Source organism: Notechis scutatus, chromosome 4 (genome assembly GCF_049901735.1).
Source record: "Notechis scutatus isolate UNSWTSFEM ecotype Mainland chromosome 4, rNotScu1.2, whole genome shotgun sequence".
NCBI lineage: Eukaryota > Metazoa > Chordata > Lepidosauria > Squamata > Elapidae > Notechis > Notechis scutatus.
Genome location: NC_142012.1, coordinates 68,409,544 through 68,425,013, shown reverse-complemented (window position 1 = coordinate 68,425,013; position 15,470 = coordinate 68,409,544). Strand labels below are relative to the sequence as shown.

Here is a 15,470-nt window from a genome sequence, read left to right as displayed (position 1 = left end):
ATCTGCCATTAAATCGTGCAATGCTCTCAATTATAATTTGTCCATTCACCAGATATTTCTTTCTCAAGCTTATAAAACTGGAAATTTCTGAAAATGGGGCATACAAAGCTATACCTCATACTACAAATATTATTTAACTATAAAACACCAACTGTCCTTAAAGATTCTGAGAAAAACAGCAGTACTATTGTTCAGAATTCTGTTTTTGTCTATTTTTCTCTCTCTAATATTGTTCTTGATATTATCTAACATAATATTCTCAATCTCTGGAGAATTCTGGGAGTTTGAAGTCAATACATCTTAAAAGTTCCTGAGATTGAGAAGTACTGCTCTAATCAGTAGCCCGCATAAATATTTCTACTTAAGTATTAACATGCTCTGTAATTTAGTTTCAAATGTTTCGTATGGCATCTGTGATATAATTCTCATTAGCTTTTTGGTTTGAAATAAAGTTTCTAGTCTACCTTCCCGTGTTTAAGCTTTGCTAATAAGTCTAGAGAAAAGTCTTTCGAATATTCTGACCCAGCTATTTAGATAATAACCATCTCAAATTGGTGTGAAAATAAAGCCAAAACAGAATCAGTGTGATATGATTCAAATACTGAACTCCACAAAGCAGCCTAGCAGTCACATTTATTTGCACCTGCAGTTCCTCGCCCTTCAAGGGCAGCTTCATGTTTATATCCATATCAAAAGATACAGTCATTATTAAAGACATGAATAATAATAAGCAGATCTGAATTCTCCAGGATGGAGAACTGTCATTTTGGTTGAAACAGATGCACACAACAGAAGTGCAGAAAGAATACAGCCCACTCAGAACAAGCCATAGATCTATTCCTGCACCAGGATTTTTGTATATTAGTTGTCTTTTATATTTCGTTGCCTCTTTTTAATCCACTCAGTGCTTGTTATTAGATATGAAATTCATTGAGAAACCTGGATTGCTTTGTTCTTTTTTTACAGCTCTTTTGGAATGAGATAAAAGAAAAATATTTGCAGACCTCCAGTCTTTAATCCTGGATTCTACCTTCCTGTGGGTCATTGTAAATGTTAAATAGAATAGTCTGGTTAAAAGATCCTTGTTATCCCATAAACTGGGCATGTGTGGTATGCTAAAGTGCATACTCAAAAAAAGACTGGACAGGAGAAAATGATTAAAATGAAACAAAGCAAAGCATGTTTCGAGAGAAAATATAGAAAACAATATAATACAATAAAAGTCACAAGTGACTGGTCAATCTTTGTGACCTATTAATGTGCTGTTTTGTAGGATGGGCAAGAGTATTTTGTTTATGTAGAAATATTTAAGTGTTCTTTATTTTCCCAAAGTGAAGAATTGAAATATAAACTAGAACTGTAAAGATAAAATCTTATTTGGTTATCTTGCATTGCATCACTTCAACAGTGATGTTCAAAGTTGAATGTCTTGGCTAACGATGTTCAAATCAAATAGCAAGAATTCAAGATTGACAATTAGAAATAGTAGTGAACTCATCATACTAAGCCATCGACTTTTTATGGAGTATAGATTTGCATTTGTACAAAACTCTTACTGGCAATTCAGATTCAAGGGCAAGATAATTTATGTTGCTAAATCCAGGGGACAGTTAAGATTTCCAAAGATACTTGTTTGTTTGTCAAATTCATAGGACTGTCCATCTCAGAATAAATGACTCTGGGCAACTTACAGGGGGAAAAAAAGAATAAAACAATAAACATGTCAAATAGAGTCATATTCTCTTATTTTGCTTGAAGCAAGATATGGAGTATGTATGGTTGGGCTGTCACAGAGAGTTAGTAATGAAGTATACTGCAATCAGGAGAGTTCTTAAATAAATAAACATCTATCCTATGTCTGAGCAAGCTTGCAGTGATCAGCCCCAATTTGTAGAGCTGGTCTACGCTAGGCACTTTTCTACTTTTGATTAGAGAAGGCTAGATCCTACACACTTTTATAACTACACACTTTTCTTTTCCTTCCATTTTTCTACAGCAGGTTGCAACATTCTATGGTATGCATGGATAAGGTTCTGGTGCAAAGCCCAGGTCCAGTAGCATCCATTATCCTATAAAGCATAATATTGTGTGAATAATTCAATTATTCTAGAATTTAGAACATAGATAACTATTTAGAAATATTTACCAATGTATATGTGTATGGCTCCAAACAAGTTGAAAGATTTGAGGAGCCCAGCATGAGACATAAAGTAAGCTCTATACTTGCTTCTTTGAAGGACTAAGCACAAGTTTCTCTTTCTTTATGGATGGATCTCTAGAATAGTGCTGAACTGTTTAGATAAAGGGCCATTTGCCTTCCTTAAAAAACATAGCCCATTAATTGAATCATCAAATATAGCCTTTATGGGCTAAAAAAAAGTGTGCATAATCAATACTCTGTTGAGAGTGAATTGGTTCTCATGGCTGATTAAGCTATAATTCTTAGTTTAAGGGTTGAAAATTTCAGATGCATAATTGGCTGGGTTTTTTAAATGTCATTTTAGACCAGGGGCGTCAAACCCAAGGCCTGGTGGCTGAATCTGGCCTGCAGGGTGCTTAGATCTGGCCCAAAGGCCCACCCTGGAAAAGCAAAGGACTAATCCGCAGTGCCTCTGCCAGTGAAAAGGGAACTCAGGGAGGCTTTGTGCAGCCCCTCCAAGCTCCATTTTTGCTGGCAGAGGGCTGCAGTAGACCATCACAGCCAGACACAGAGTCTGATGGGCCGCATAGCCTACCCACGTTCCATTTTTGCTGCAAGAGGCCCTCGTGGCCGAAAACGGAGTCTGGGAGAATGATATGGCCGAAAATAGAACCTCAATGAGTGATATCGAGCTGGTCACTCCCACCCTGACTATGTACCTCCCTGCCCCCCACCTGAGGTCAAACACAATCCTGATGAGGCCCTCAGTGAAATCAAGTTTGACAGGGGTGATGGAAAGGGATTATCATTTCTGGACCAGATTAATTTGGATTATCACCCAATGCAACAAAAAGAATGAGAAAACTTTGATATCATCTAATGGCCACCTGAGCTTTGCCATTCAAATGTGGTGACCCTACCTTCAGAATGATCCATTCTGTTGAAACAAAGGACAGAGACTGTAGCAAATGTAAAGCTGGGTGATGTAAAAGGTTCTAGTTTTGGGTGAGAGATGGTAATTCAAATATATGATCTAAAAGAAAAAAAAAATCATATTGTCAATTTGCAGAAATATAAAAAAGTATTACAGTATATAAAAATATTTTATGGAATGAGAAGAGCAGGCTTCATGACCACATGACACCATGTTTACATGGTTAAAAAAAGAAGAAATGAAGAGTCAATTTGTGGTTATTTTGGCTGCAATCCTATGCATGCTTTCCTGGGGAGAAGCCCTGCCATACTTACTGAAAGATGAGGGATTCATATTAGCAGCATCACATTTAGTGTATGCATGTATTATTAGAGATGTGGAAAACTGTAATTGCTGCCATTTTCTGCTCATCCTGTTTGCTGTTGTTTTTTGCCCAGATCTGGCAGCATTAAATTACCCCTTCACCTTTTCTTTTCTCCATTCAGTTTAGTTCTCCTCATTTTTCTCTCTTTCAAGTGTAATTGGACTTCCTTCAGTCTCCATATTCATTTTTCTTCTTTGCATTGTTTTTTTTCCTGGAAAGAGCACATGTGTTTCTATGTATGAGTAAGTGTTTGTAATAAATATAGAGAAATTAGGATAGGAAGAAAGGATAAACCAGTTTTTTTTTAATGCAAAGCCAATAATTTATTTATTTATTTTTATTTATTTGTTTGTCAAACATGTAGAAGGTAGCAAGTATAGGTATAAACATAAACATAAGAACAGATAAATAAGTACAGATAAATGGGGACAGTAAGATAGGAATGGTAGGCACACTGGTGCGCTTATGCAAGCCCCCTTTACGGACCTCTTAGAAATGGGGTGAGGTCCATAGTAGATAGTTTGAGGTTGAAGCTCTGAGGGGTTGAGGCTGTAACAACGGAGTTGGGTAGGGCATTCCAGAAGTTGACCGCTCTGTTGCTGAAGTCACCTTTTCTGCAATCGAGTTTGAAGCGGTTTACCTTGAGTTTGTATCAATTCAGGGGTGGGATTCTACCGGTTTGCACCTATTCGCTAGAACCGGTTGTTAACATTCTAAGCAGTTCGGAGAACCGGTTGTTAGAAGAAATTACTGGCCTAATCCTGTAAGGAAGGCAGGAAGGAAACATTCTTGTGTTGCTTACAGAAACTGCCTCTCCATTAACCCTTTTTACATTCTTGGCAGGACTAGACTTCCTGTCTCAGGAACTTCTCTGGAGTTTTTTTCCCCTCCTTTGCTGGTACTTTGCTTGTGTGGAGTGACCACTCAAAGTTACAATGGCACTGAAAAAGTGACTTATGACCCTTTTTCACACTTACAGCTGTTGCAGCATTCCCACAGTCATGAGAGGCCAGGTGAGAAGATGACCACCAAGCCATGCCCACCAACTAAGCCACACCCACAGAACTGGTTGTTAAAAAATTTGAATCCCACCCCTGTATCAATTGCTTGTCCGTGTATTATTGTGGGTGAAGCTGAAGAAATCATTGACAGGTTAAACATTGTAGCAGACAATTTTATGTACTATGCTTGGATTGGACTACAGGCGACACAGTTCCAGATTGTCCAACCCCAGAATTCCAAGCCTGGTGGCATAAGGGATTCTATTGTGAGTAGAGGAGTGGAGAACTTTTCTCATGAAATATCTCTGGACCCATTCAATTGTCTGATATACAGTGTATATTGGATATTATATACATTATATACAATTACAATATATACAATTCAATTATTATAAATTTACTTTTCTTTGAGTTAACACAGACTTTTTTGGAAATATGGTTTCTTGAAAAATATTTAGAGGAGGAGTAAATCTGGAATTGGAGGAAACTGTTGGAATTAGCCATTTTAGATGGATTAGATGGAGAAGCTGGGAATTGCACTTAATTGCTGTATATATTTCGATTATTGTTTTCTGTCTGTTCTTTCTTTTAATCATGATAAATTTAAAACCATCTTTTCTTTGGGTGAATACTCTAAACTTAATGGATTACATACCAGAGTTCTGAAGGAGGTGGCAGATGTGATCTCATAACTATTGAACCGAATCTTACCTGGAGCATTGGGAAATGTCATAGAACTGGAAAAGAGCTGATGTTGTTCCCATCTTCAAAAAAAGGAGAAAAAAACAGATCCAGGAAGCTAAAGATGAATCAGTCTGACATTAATACCTGGGAAGATCCTGAAAAAGATAATCAAACAACAGATCTGTGGACGCCTAGAAGCAAGCCAAGTTATAACTAAAAGCCAATATGGGTTGTCAAAATCATGCCAAACAAATCTTATTTCATTATTTGACAAAGTGACTAAATTAGTAGACCAATGAATGCTTATTGTCAACTTGGCATTTGACAAAGTAGACCACAACCTATTCTTGGTAAGTTAGAAAAATGTGGGATAGACAGCATCACCATCAGATGGATATGTAATTGGCTGACAAACTGTGTAGCTAGTAGATAGTATGATTCAATGTGTAGTACTTAATATAAATACATCTACATGGAGGGAAGTAAGCAACGGGGTACCCCAAGGTTCTGTTTTAGGCACAACACTCTTCAGCATAAAATGGAGAATTCATCAAATTTGCAAACAAATTTGGCAAACTGGCAAAATAGCCAATACCCCAGAAGATATACTCAAGATCCAGATACATCTTGACAGACTTGAACATTGGGCCCTATCTACCAAACGAAAATTTAATGGAAAGAAAAGTAAGGTTTTTACACTTAGGTAGGAAAAACCAAATGCACAGGTACATATTGGTGAAACTTGGCTCAATAACAATAACTGTGAGAGGGATCTTGGAATCCTAATCACTTAAATATGAGCCAACAGTGTGCTACAACCTCCAAAAAAGCCAATGCACTCTTAGGCTGCATTAACAGAGAGATAGAATCAAGATCACTGAAGTGTTAGTATCACTTTATAATACCTTGATAAACCACATTTGGAATACTGCATCCACTTTTGGTCACCACAATATAAAAAAAGATGTTGAAACTTTGGAAAGAGTACAGAGGAGAGCAGCAAAGATGGTTAAGGGGCTGAAATATATGAAGAATAGCTGCAGGAATTGGGTAGTCTAGTCAATTCTAGTCTAATGAAAAGAAAAATTAGAAATGACATGATAGTAGTGTTCCAATTTTTGAAGGGCTGTCCCAAAGGAGTGGGGTCAGCCTATTTTACAAAGCACCAAAGAAACAATGGATGGAAACTAATCAAGGAGAGAAGCAAGCTAGAACTAAGGAGCAATTTCCCAAGAGTGAGAACAATTAACCGGTAGAATGGTTTGCCTTTAGAGGTTGTAAGTTCTCCATCTCACATACCATTAATGACAAACATCAAACCATGTACTCGTTCTAGAATTTTGACTGCTATTCCATAGAACCTGGAACTCGTTTTGTTTCTCCAAAGCTACAAGATTATTGTCTCTTTGAATAAAGAATCTTCAACAAGAATAATTAGTGGGGTGGAGTCTAAACTATATGAAGAACCGTTACAGGAACTGGGAATGTGTAGTCTAATGAAAAGAAAGACTAGGAGAGACACGATAGCAGGCTTCCAATATTTGACAGTATCCTACAAAGATGGGTGTGTGTGTGTTTCAAACTATTTTCCAAACTATTAAAAGGCAAGGCATGATATAATGGATAGAAACTCACCAAGGAGAGAAGCACACCTGTTCTGGTGTTGGTGCCACTTAATTGCAGGCTCTGCTTGTTCTGCACTGAATCCATTGTACTTCTAGCAATGCATGAGTGACAAGGGGGTTTTGTGTTTCAACTGGCTTGTCTCAAATCTTGATGCTGATCAGGTTGAAATGTTTTGTTTCTTATATTAGCAATCCTAAAAGTAATTCAGATTCTATTAAAAATTAGCATTTTGTTGTTTTCATATTGCTTATATTTAACCAAAGGTATTTACTTATAAGTAATAAATATAAAACATAGTTGTAATTAAAAAAACAAATACTATTTGATCTACCAAATACAAAATCTACCATCATACGAAGACACATTTAAATAAAAATGATGAAGCCTCAGAAAAGGGAAACATTTATTCCCATTTTATTTCTTTGGAAATGGGTTTCATTAGAAGATGTAAGAAAATTGGTAAGGCACTAATTTAAAAAATAATAATCAAGATACAAAGGGTTTCAATCTTAATATTTAATGGTTATAATTCAAAACTTTTGCACAAACGCTTTAAAATAGAAACAAAGACTAAATCTATACATTTATTTAGAGCAATACCTACTTAATTATATATTCTTCAATAAATCAGATATTATAATGAGCAAATACAATTACTGAAATATTGAGAAGTAAGATAGTAAATCTGTTACACAATAGCTGCCTGTGAAAATAGAGTTGATTGCTAAATAGGAATAATAATACTATTATTGTTATTCTTATTTGCAATATCCAAATAAGATATAAGATTTACTATATGAATTAAAGCAATCTATTTTATTTTTATTTATTTATTTGTCAAGCAAGTTTTAGATAACAGGTATAAGTATAAACATGGTTATGAATACATGAAATGGATACGAATAAAAAACAAACAATAGCACAGGGATGGTAGGCACATCTATTGACTCCATCCTTTGTCGTTTACACTAAACATAATACAGACCATTAATTTAAATATCCCTGATTTTAAGTCATGACTATGTCTGCAGGGTAAACAATAATATCCCATGAAATCTATGCCATGCTACACAGAAGGGAAACAATAGGAAAATAGGTACATTACTTTACTACTTGAACATATGAAGTAACATTCTTTAGATTATTTCTTACTTCCACCGGACTCTGAAAGTAGACATATTTCTTTTTTAATTTGAGATTATCTATTCATATTTTCAAAATTAATAGCAGAAGTACTTTCTAAATTAATAAAGATGTTGCCCCTTTTATTCCAGTTTACATGCAGATATATCTGTACTACCTGAACAAAACACCAATATATTTATGGAGAAGTGCTTTGTTTTCAATTCACAGATTAGTATTCCACCATCATCAACAAAGGGGTATTTCTATCTGTACCAATTTTTATAAAAAGACATAAGTGTCTTAAATTTAGAAGAATTACATTATGATGTTTCTTTGCTCTTTTGTTTTTTTTATATTTCTATTTTTGTGTTTTTATTTCATCAATTTTTGTTTTACTGTATTTTATTAACACTTTCCTTTAGTCTGGTTTTTAAGTAAGTATTTTAAGTTTTATATGAAAGTTACAGTCTTAGCTCTTTTTGCTTATTGTTTCTTTTTCGTTTCTTTTTTGTTATCTTGCTGATTATTGACTATAGTTGAATTTGAGTTAGTTGAGTTTGATTTGATTTAATACAAGAAATTAAGTACTACTATACACTGATATTCACACTTTCAAGAATTTAGCAAGTTTTGCACTTAAGAAATGTCTATAACACATCAATATATTAATTTATTTCTCCAATAAGCTATCAAAATAGTAGATTTGCAAAGAAAGTTGCAATGATTCAGATTATTCTTTTTTCTATAAAGTGACAATTATTTATCAATTTTCAGCCATTCAGTTTACTAGACAATTATCCCATCCATGAGTGAAAAATAGAAGTTGACAGATCTGTTAACAGGAAAGCAGTGTGTGTATGTGGGGGAGGAGAAATATTAAAATAGTTTGCATTAAAATTCACTGAGAATTTTAGCTTTTAGGGGCAGTCATACTGAAGATCTACATAACTTTTCCTTCATCAGTTGCTTTTAAAGGCACATATTACAACCAAATATTAAAATAACCCGATCATTATGCTAGCTATTTAATATTTATTAAATTAAATTCCAGGTATTTTTAAAGATCTCATAATCTCATTAAGATTTATAATCAATGTATTAATTGTTACGCAATACATAGTATTGTTTGTCCTTGGGTTTAATTTAAAATTTGCAAAAATAATATTTCAGTTTCATGTGAGAAAACATTTGTTTTTTATATATAGCTATTGATACTATCTAGTCATTCATTCATATAAATATGTATCAATAGAAAATTATATATATATATATAAACCAATTCAGTGGTGGGATTCAATTTTTTTTACTACCAGTTCTGTGGGCGTGGCTTGGTGGGCGTGGCTTGGTGGGCGTGGCGGGGGAAGGATATTGTAAAGTCTCTAGTCAGAGGTGGTATATTTGCCGGTTCTCCGAACTACTCAAAATGTCCGCTACCGGTTCTCCAGAACTGGTCTGAACCTGCTGAATACCACCACTGAACCAATTTAAGCTGATGCATTTTTATATTTATAATAGCAACACAAATCAAACAAATGCTTTGAGAAATATGCTAAATTGAGTTTGTGAAAAGCTATTGCATACTCCAAGCAGATGCTTCTCACTGGAATTTCATCAAAGAATGATTTTTTTCAAAGAGGAAAACAGAGAGAGAAATGAAGAGCTGTAGTTCGTTGCTAGGCAACTCCATCAGTACATTTCTTCTGTGTTATCTGAAAACAAAATATAAAGCTGTTGCTTGACAGTAGCATTGTACTCAGGATTAGCGCAACTGAAGCATGAGGAAGAATAAGGCGTTTGCCTTAGGCAGGATAGTAATTTGTTATTATCGTACGTCATTTATTATTATTATTGTTCTTTTCTGTCAGAGAGGAAAAGTGATGCTTTAGTTGGCAAGATAACTAGTTGACTTCTTCAGTCTTTGGCACTACATTATTATTTTATTTTGTTATTATCCAACATATATATTTATATACCACTTTTCCACAGTAGGTCGAGGAGCGTGGGGTATGTTTCTCCACAACATCAGTCCTCTAAGGGAGGGTGCCTCACAGAGAGAGAAATCTCCAAAATCATCCTGTGAGCTTTTGTGGCCAAGAGTGAATTTACTGTAGGCCTCCCCAAACCTAATTCAGTATCTTAAACATTCAGGTTCTCTGCCTCTGGACAGATCTTAGACTAGCCCTGCAGTTTTTGCACTTTTCCTGGGAAAGCAATAGTTCTAGGATTAGCAAATCTAACCAGATCCAAAATTAAGTCAGTCAATTAGCTATTCCAATCCATCCACCAGTCACTTCTTTTTGTTTTGAGAGATGCGATCCTGAGTCCTGTCCCTAAAATCTCAGACTTTTTGGTCCACTAAGATTGCATAATATTTTTTATCTGGCTTTAAATTGATTGTCCCTGCAGCCATCCTATAAATAATTTTATGATAAAGGACTATGTATCCTGTGTCTTGTATCCCATGCCTCACTTGTTTTTACCACGTTGAACATCTGCTCTCAAGTCCTTTATTTCTTCCTTGGTGTGTCTTGCTATGTTATGTCTGCCAGATTATGTTTCTTTAACTCTAACTTCCAACCATGCCAATGTTTCTAATTCCATCTGTGAAATATTGGAATGAGTATATCAGGGCATTAAGGACTAAAAAGAAAATTTCATTAACTGCACGTTAAACTAATGAACATAATTATCACATTTTATTTTTATATGATAGGTCTATATTATTAATAATGTATGAACTGATACTGGAGTTAGTAGTCTAATTTTGATATAGTCTAGAACAGAATATAAAATATCCTTTTATCAAGGCCGTTTAAAATTGTGAAATTTCAATTGGTAAGTTATTTATATTATTGTTTATTTACTTATATGTATGTGCTTTGAACAGGCTTTTTAAAAAAATCAGTTTGACAATGATACAAGTTGAAACAAATTGAAAAATCAGATTAATTCTATTAATTATACAGAATACAGAATTTCGCTCGTCCCATCCTTATTAGATGATCTTGGCCAATTAAGAATCACATGTTACTTTTGATGAATGTACAATAATGTGAGAAATATGAGATTTTCCCCTTGTTGTATGTTCCTAAGTGACATTATTTTAGCTGGAATCCTTTTGTCTTTTCCAATTTCATTGTATGTTACATCAACAGTGGATATATCTTTGCAATTTTTAATATAACATCAAAATTCCTAGTAAATTACATGGAAGAGTATAATAATAAGATCTACTTATGTACCTACAGCAGAGGTGGTATTCAGCAGGTTCTGACCAGTTCTGGAGAACTGGTAGCGAAAATTTTGAGTAGTTCGGAAAATCGGCAAATACCACCCCAGACTGGAAATTTTACAGTCTCCTCCCCCTACCACGCCCACCAAGCCACACCCATAGAACTGGTAGTTTAAAAAAGTTGAATCCCACCACCGAGCTACACAGTACACTATAATTCTATAAAGCACTTCTAAATTCCACTTAAATTTGCAAGTAAAGGTATTCAGAATTTAGGCGCCACTATTATTTAAACCTATGGTTTCAAGAATAAATGGTTAGGAAAAGAGAAAGAGAAAAGGGGACAAAAGAGTCATGGACACATTTGGCATGAACTCCATTTACCATTTGACTTTCTTGAAAATTATTCCTGAGGATATTTGGATTTTGAATTAAAAACATATTTCACTACCTGCTGAGAACAATATTTATAATTACATCCACACTAATTTGTTTAAGGGGTCAAAATATGGACCGTTTAACACCTAAGTAACAAACTGAATTTGCAGAGTCATTGCACAGGATAATCCAGAAAGATGGAAGGGTTCATTTGGGCTTTATTGATCAGCATTATTTAGGCCAGGGGTCTCCAACCTTGGCAACTTTAAGACTTGTGGACTTCAACTCCCAGAATTCCTCAGCCAGCAAAGCTGGCTGAGGAATTCTGGGAGTTGAAGTCCACAAGTCTTAAAGTTGCCAAGGTTGGAGACCCCTGATTTAGGCTTTTATGTCTGAGATGGCAATAAAAACAGAATAAACAGCATACATTTACACTCAAGAGATGACCAGAGAGAATGACTGGCTTCTGCTGAATCTGATATTACTGATATTAAAACCAAGCATTAGCACACAATAGATAGGAACTATATTCTTTCTCCTGCTTTCATATTTTTAGTGCTATTGTGACTTTTAATTTCCTAATAAATGCTTAGATATAATACTAGAGGGATTTTAAAGCAGCACAGAGCTAGTCTATAATTGGCAATGCACAGCATTCGGAACATTTGGAAATTATTTATTAATCAGATACAATTAAAGCAGAATATAGAGCATCTTCCCTCTGATTTTATTCATCCAAGACCAATCTTTTCAAAGAGATTGAGAAATGATAATTAGTTCAAAGTTGCTGAGTGAGCTTCATGAGTGAAGATATAGCAGATCCCTGATGACACATATTTTATTTAAAATTGCTTACTGTGAGTTGTATTAAGTCTTCAAGAAATATAAAATAATACAAAAATAAACATTTGTTATGGCCCAATAATATAGCAATAGCACTTAGATGTATATATCACAGTGCTTTACAGCCCTCCCTAAATGGACAGATATTGCCCCCAACAATCTGGGTCCTCATTTTACCAACCTTGGAAGGATAGAAGGATGAGTCAACCTTGAGCCTGGTGGGATTTGAACTGCCAAATTGCAGGCAGCTGGCAGTCAGCAGAAGTAGCCTGAAGCAGTGCACTCTAACCACTGCACCACCACGGCTCGCTATATATTCAGGTAGTGAGTATAGGAAGTAAAACAAACATTTTTGGGGGAAAATATTTTATGGGTATTGAATAGTATGGTTGATAGTCTGAATTCTTCTGACTCTACCAGGACTGTGGACTATTTTTGGGATAAGATTATAATACTTGGAGTTTGTGAGACCTGCCCCAGCTGGCTCCCTAGGAAAGAAACACCTTCAACTCCATTTGGTTGAAGTGATAGCTTCTTTTACTAAAGATTGCTGATTGCAGTAAAAGTAGGCTAGGACTGAAATTCTCACGCAAAAGTTTACAAATTTTTCCGCTTAATCACAGCTCTCTCCCCCTTGACCAATGGTGTACCGCATAGGTGTTTGGGGAACTGCTTGGATGTTGGGGCAATTCTCATGCCTTTCCCAAGCTACATGGCATTGAAGACTGAAACAGGTTGTTTTCTCACACTTCTGGTTTCTGTCAAACCTATTATTCCCCCCTCCCCAGTTTCTCATTTCTACCCCATACAAGCTTATTGCCCATTTCCTTTCCTCCCGCCCATCAGTTGACGGCAAGATGATAGCAAGGTGCCAAGCTGACAATGGCTGATCTTGACAGCCCTCTTCTTCTGCCAGCTGCCAGTATGACTGATCTAGCTCTTGCTCCTTTGTCAGATCTGTTATCATTCTATCAATCACACTGGACTCTTTCAATTTCTTTGTTGCTCACTTTTATCTGCACTCTATCTGTCCATGGTCAAACGAGCTTCTTGGCATTTCCAGATGCCAGTTCTCTGGAACTACCTCTCTTTTATCCCCATAGATGAGTTTTCTGGGACCTTTAGTTTGGCTGCATATTCTGTTATTATTTATGGCTCTGTGGAATGGGTAGGGGAATACTTCCTATCTCCACTTCTGTCCTTCCTTTTTCCAGCTTAAATAGATCAAGACTTTTAGCTTGTGGACTTCATTCTGAATTACTGAATTACTTATTGTTTCTTGTGCAGAATCTCAGCCATCTTTTGCAGGGACCAGTAGATTATTAGTTCAGGTTTTTTTTTGAGAGAGACAGAGAGAGGGGGGAGGGAGAGAGGAGGAAGGGAGAAAGAGAGAGGTGGGGAGGAGAGAGAGACACAAACACACACACACAGAGATGATAGGTATACAATATACATCTTAACTTAAATTCTAGGGAGAGCGAATAAAAAAGGTGTCTCTCATATTATGAAATTGGCTGAGTTCAGCTGTCACATCAGAGCTGACCTCATCAGCTGGGATAGAAATGTAACTGTTTTAATGTACTATTTATAACTATTTAATTCTTTTTTTCTCTATTTATCATTTAATAGAAAATGTATATATTTCATATATTCATTGTCTGGTTGAATAAAATCAAGTGGTGTAAAGCATAACAATTGAGTTTTTTCACGTTTATTGCTGATGAAACTGATATTAAAATTGCATTTGCTTTGGGAAATCCTTGCCATTTATTTATTTATTTATTTATTTATTTTAATATACAGAAGTCTAGTTCAGGTTCTTATTTTATTGGCTACTCTGCCTGATTAAAATTTATCAAGTACATATTTGTATATACACATCTGTTCTATCTATCTATCTATCTATCTATCTATCTATCTATCTATCTATCAATCTATCTATCTATCTATCTATCTATGTCAACTGTAAAACAATCTACTAATATTTTTTTATCTTTTTCCTTTCAGTTTGCTCCCAGTTTTCAAGAGGAGTCTTTGCTATTTTTGGATTTTATGATAAGAAGTCTGTAAATACTATAACATCATTTTGTGGAACTCTTCATGTTTCCTTCATAACACCCAGTTTTCCAACAGATGGCACACACCCTTTTGTCATTCAAATGAGACCTGACCTTAAGGGAGCGCTCCTGAGCTTAATTGAATATTATCAATGGAACAAATTTGCATATCTCTATGACAGTGACAGAGGTAAGAGATTTGCCACGTATTAAAATTAATTTTATGCTAGCACAAACCTATTTGCAATTATGAAGAAGAATTACAGTGTCAATCATAGCAGAAGGTAGCACTTTGTCATGTTTTCAGCTTTAAACATTTAAGGCGAGAAGGTTGAATTGGTGGTATTTCCTATCACAGTGAATGTAGTGCCCTGACCTGCTATTTCAGTTTAGAATACTATATACAAGGAAAAGAAGAAATGTACAAGTGTGTTCCTGCAAATCATTGCAAAGTTCCTCTGTATAGGAATATATTGTGTTGAAAAATCTTTTTAGAAGACTGTCACGAAAGAACAGTGATTTTCACAGCATGAATTTGATTAAGGAAATCGGCAGTTTCTAGACAAGACTTCCTGTGGTCATCCTGGGGACTTAAGGATGATTGATTGTAAAAGTTCTACTTATGTTCTAGTAATTATTTATGTGGATTTGTTGTAGCACAAGCCTTCCTCCCACCTTCCCTCCCTCCCTGCCTCCAAACCCTGTTATGGCTAACTGAGAATTAAAATGAGCAAATGACATCAAAGCTTAGGTATGATGAAAAATAACTATTTTTTATTAAACACATAATTGCTAGAAAAAAGATAGCTACTGGCGAAATTATATGCCTCGGATTGCCAAAATAAAGTAGGGCTGGTTCCTGGATGGCTAAGTGAAAATCAAATCAAATCAAATCAAACGTTTATTGTCAATGCACAACATATATACAATGAAATTGAAAAACATTTGGCTGGCCTGAACTACTCCTAAGAATACAAAATGTATTTTCCACATAGTTAATTGAAGGAAAATCATGCAATTTTCAGAAAAAAAACATATTGGAATAACTTTATTTTAACATATGTGATAACATAACTTATTTGAGCA

General features: G+C 35.2%; 1 protein-coding gene across 6 annotated transcripts in view; it reads left to right on the top strand.

Annotated features, from left to right (window-relative positions):
- Positions 1-15,470, top strand: part of GRIA2 (glutamate ionotropic receptor AMPA type subunit 2) — a 78,610-nt gene that overhangs the window by 16,334 nt on the left and 46,806 nt on the right. For all 6 annotated transcript variants that reach the window (XM_087963660.1, XM_087963661.1, XM_087963657.1 and 3 more), the window contains exon 3: positions 14,335-14,574. In XM_087963660.1, the coding sequence (XP_087819786.1) occupies positions 14,335-14,574 (240 nt within the window). The remainder of the gene's footprint in view (positions 1-14,334; positions 14,575-15,470) is intronic.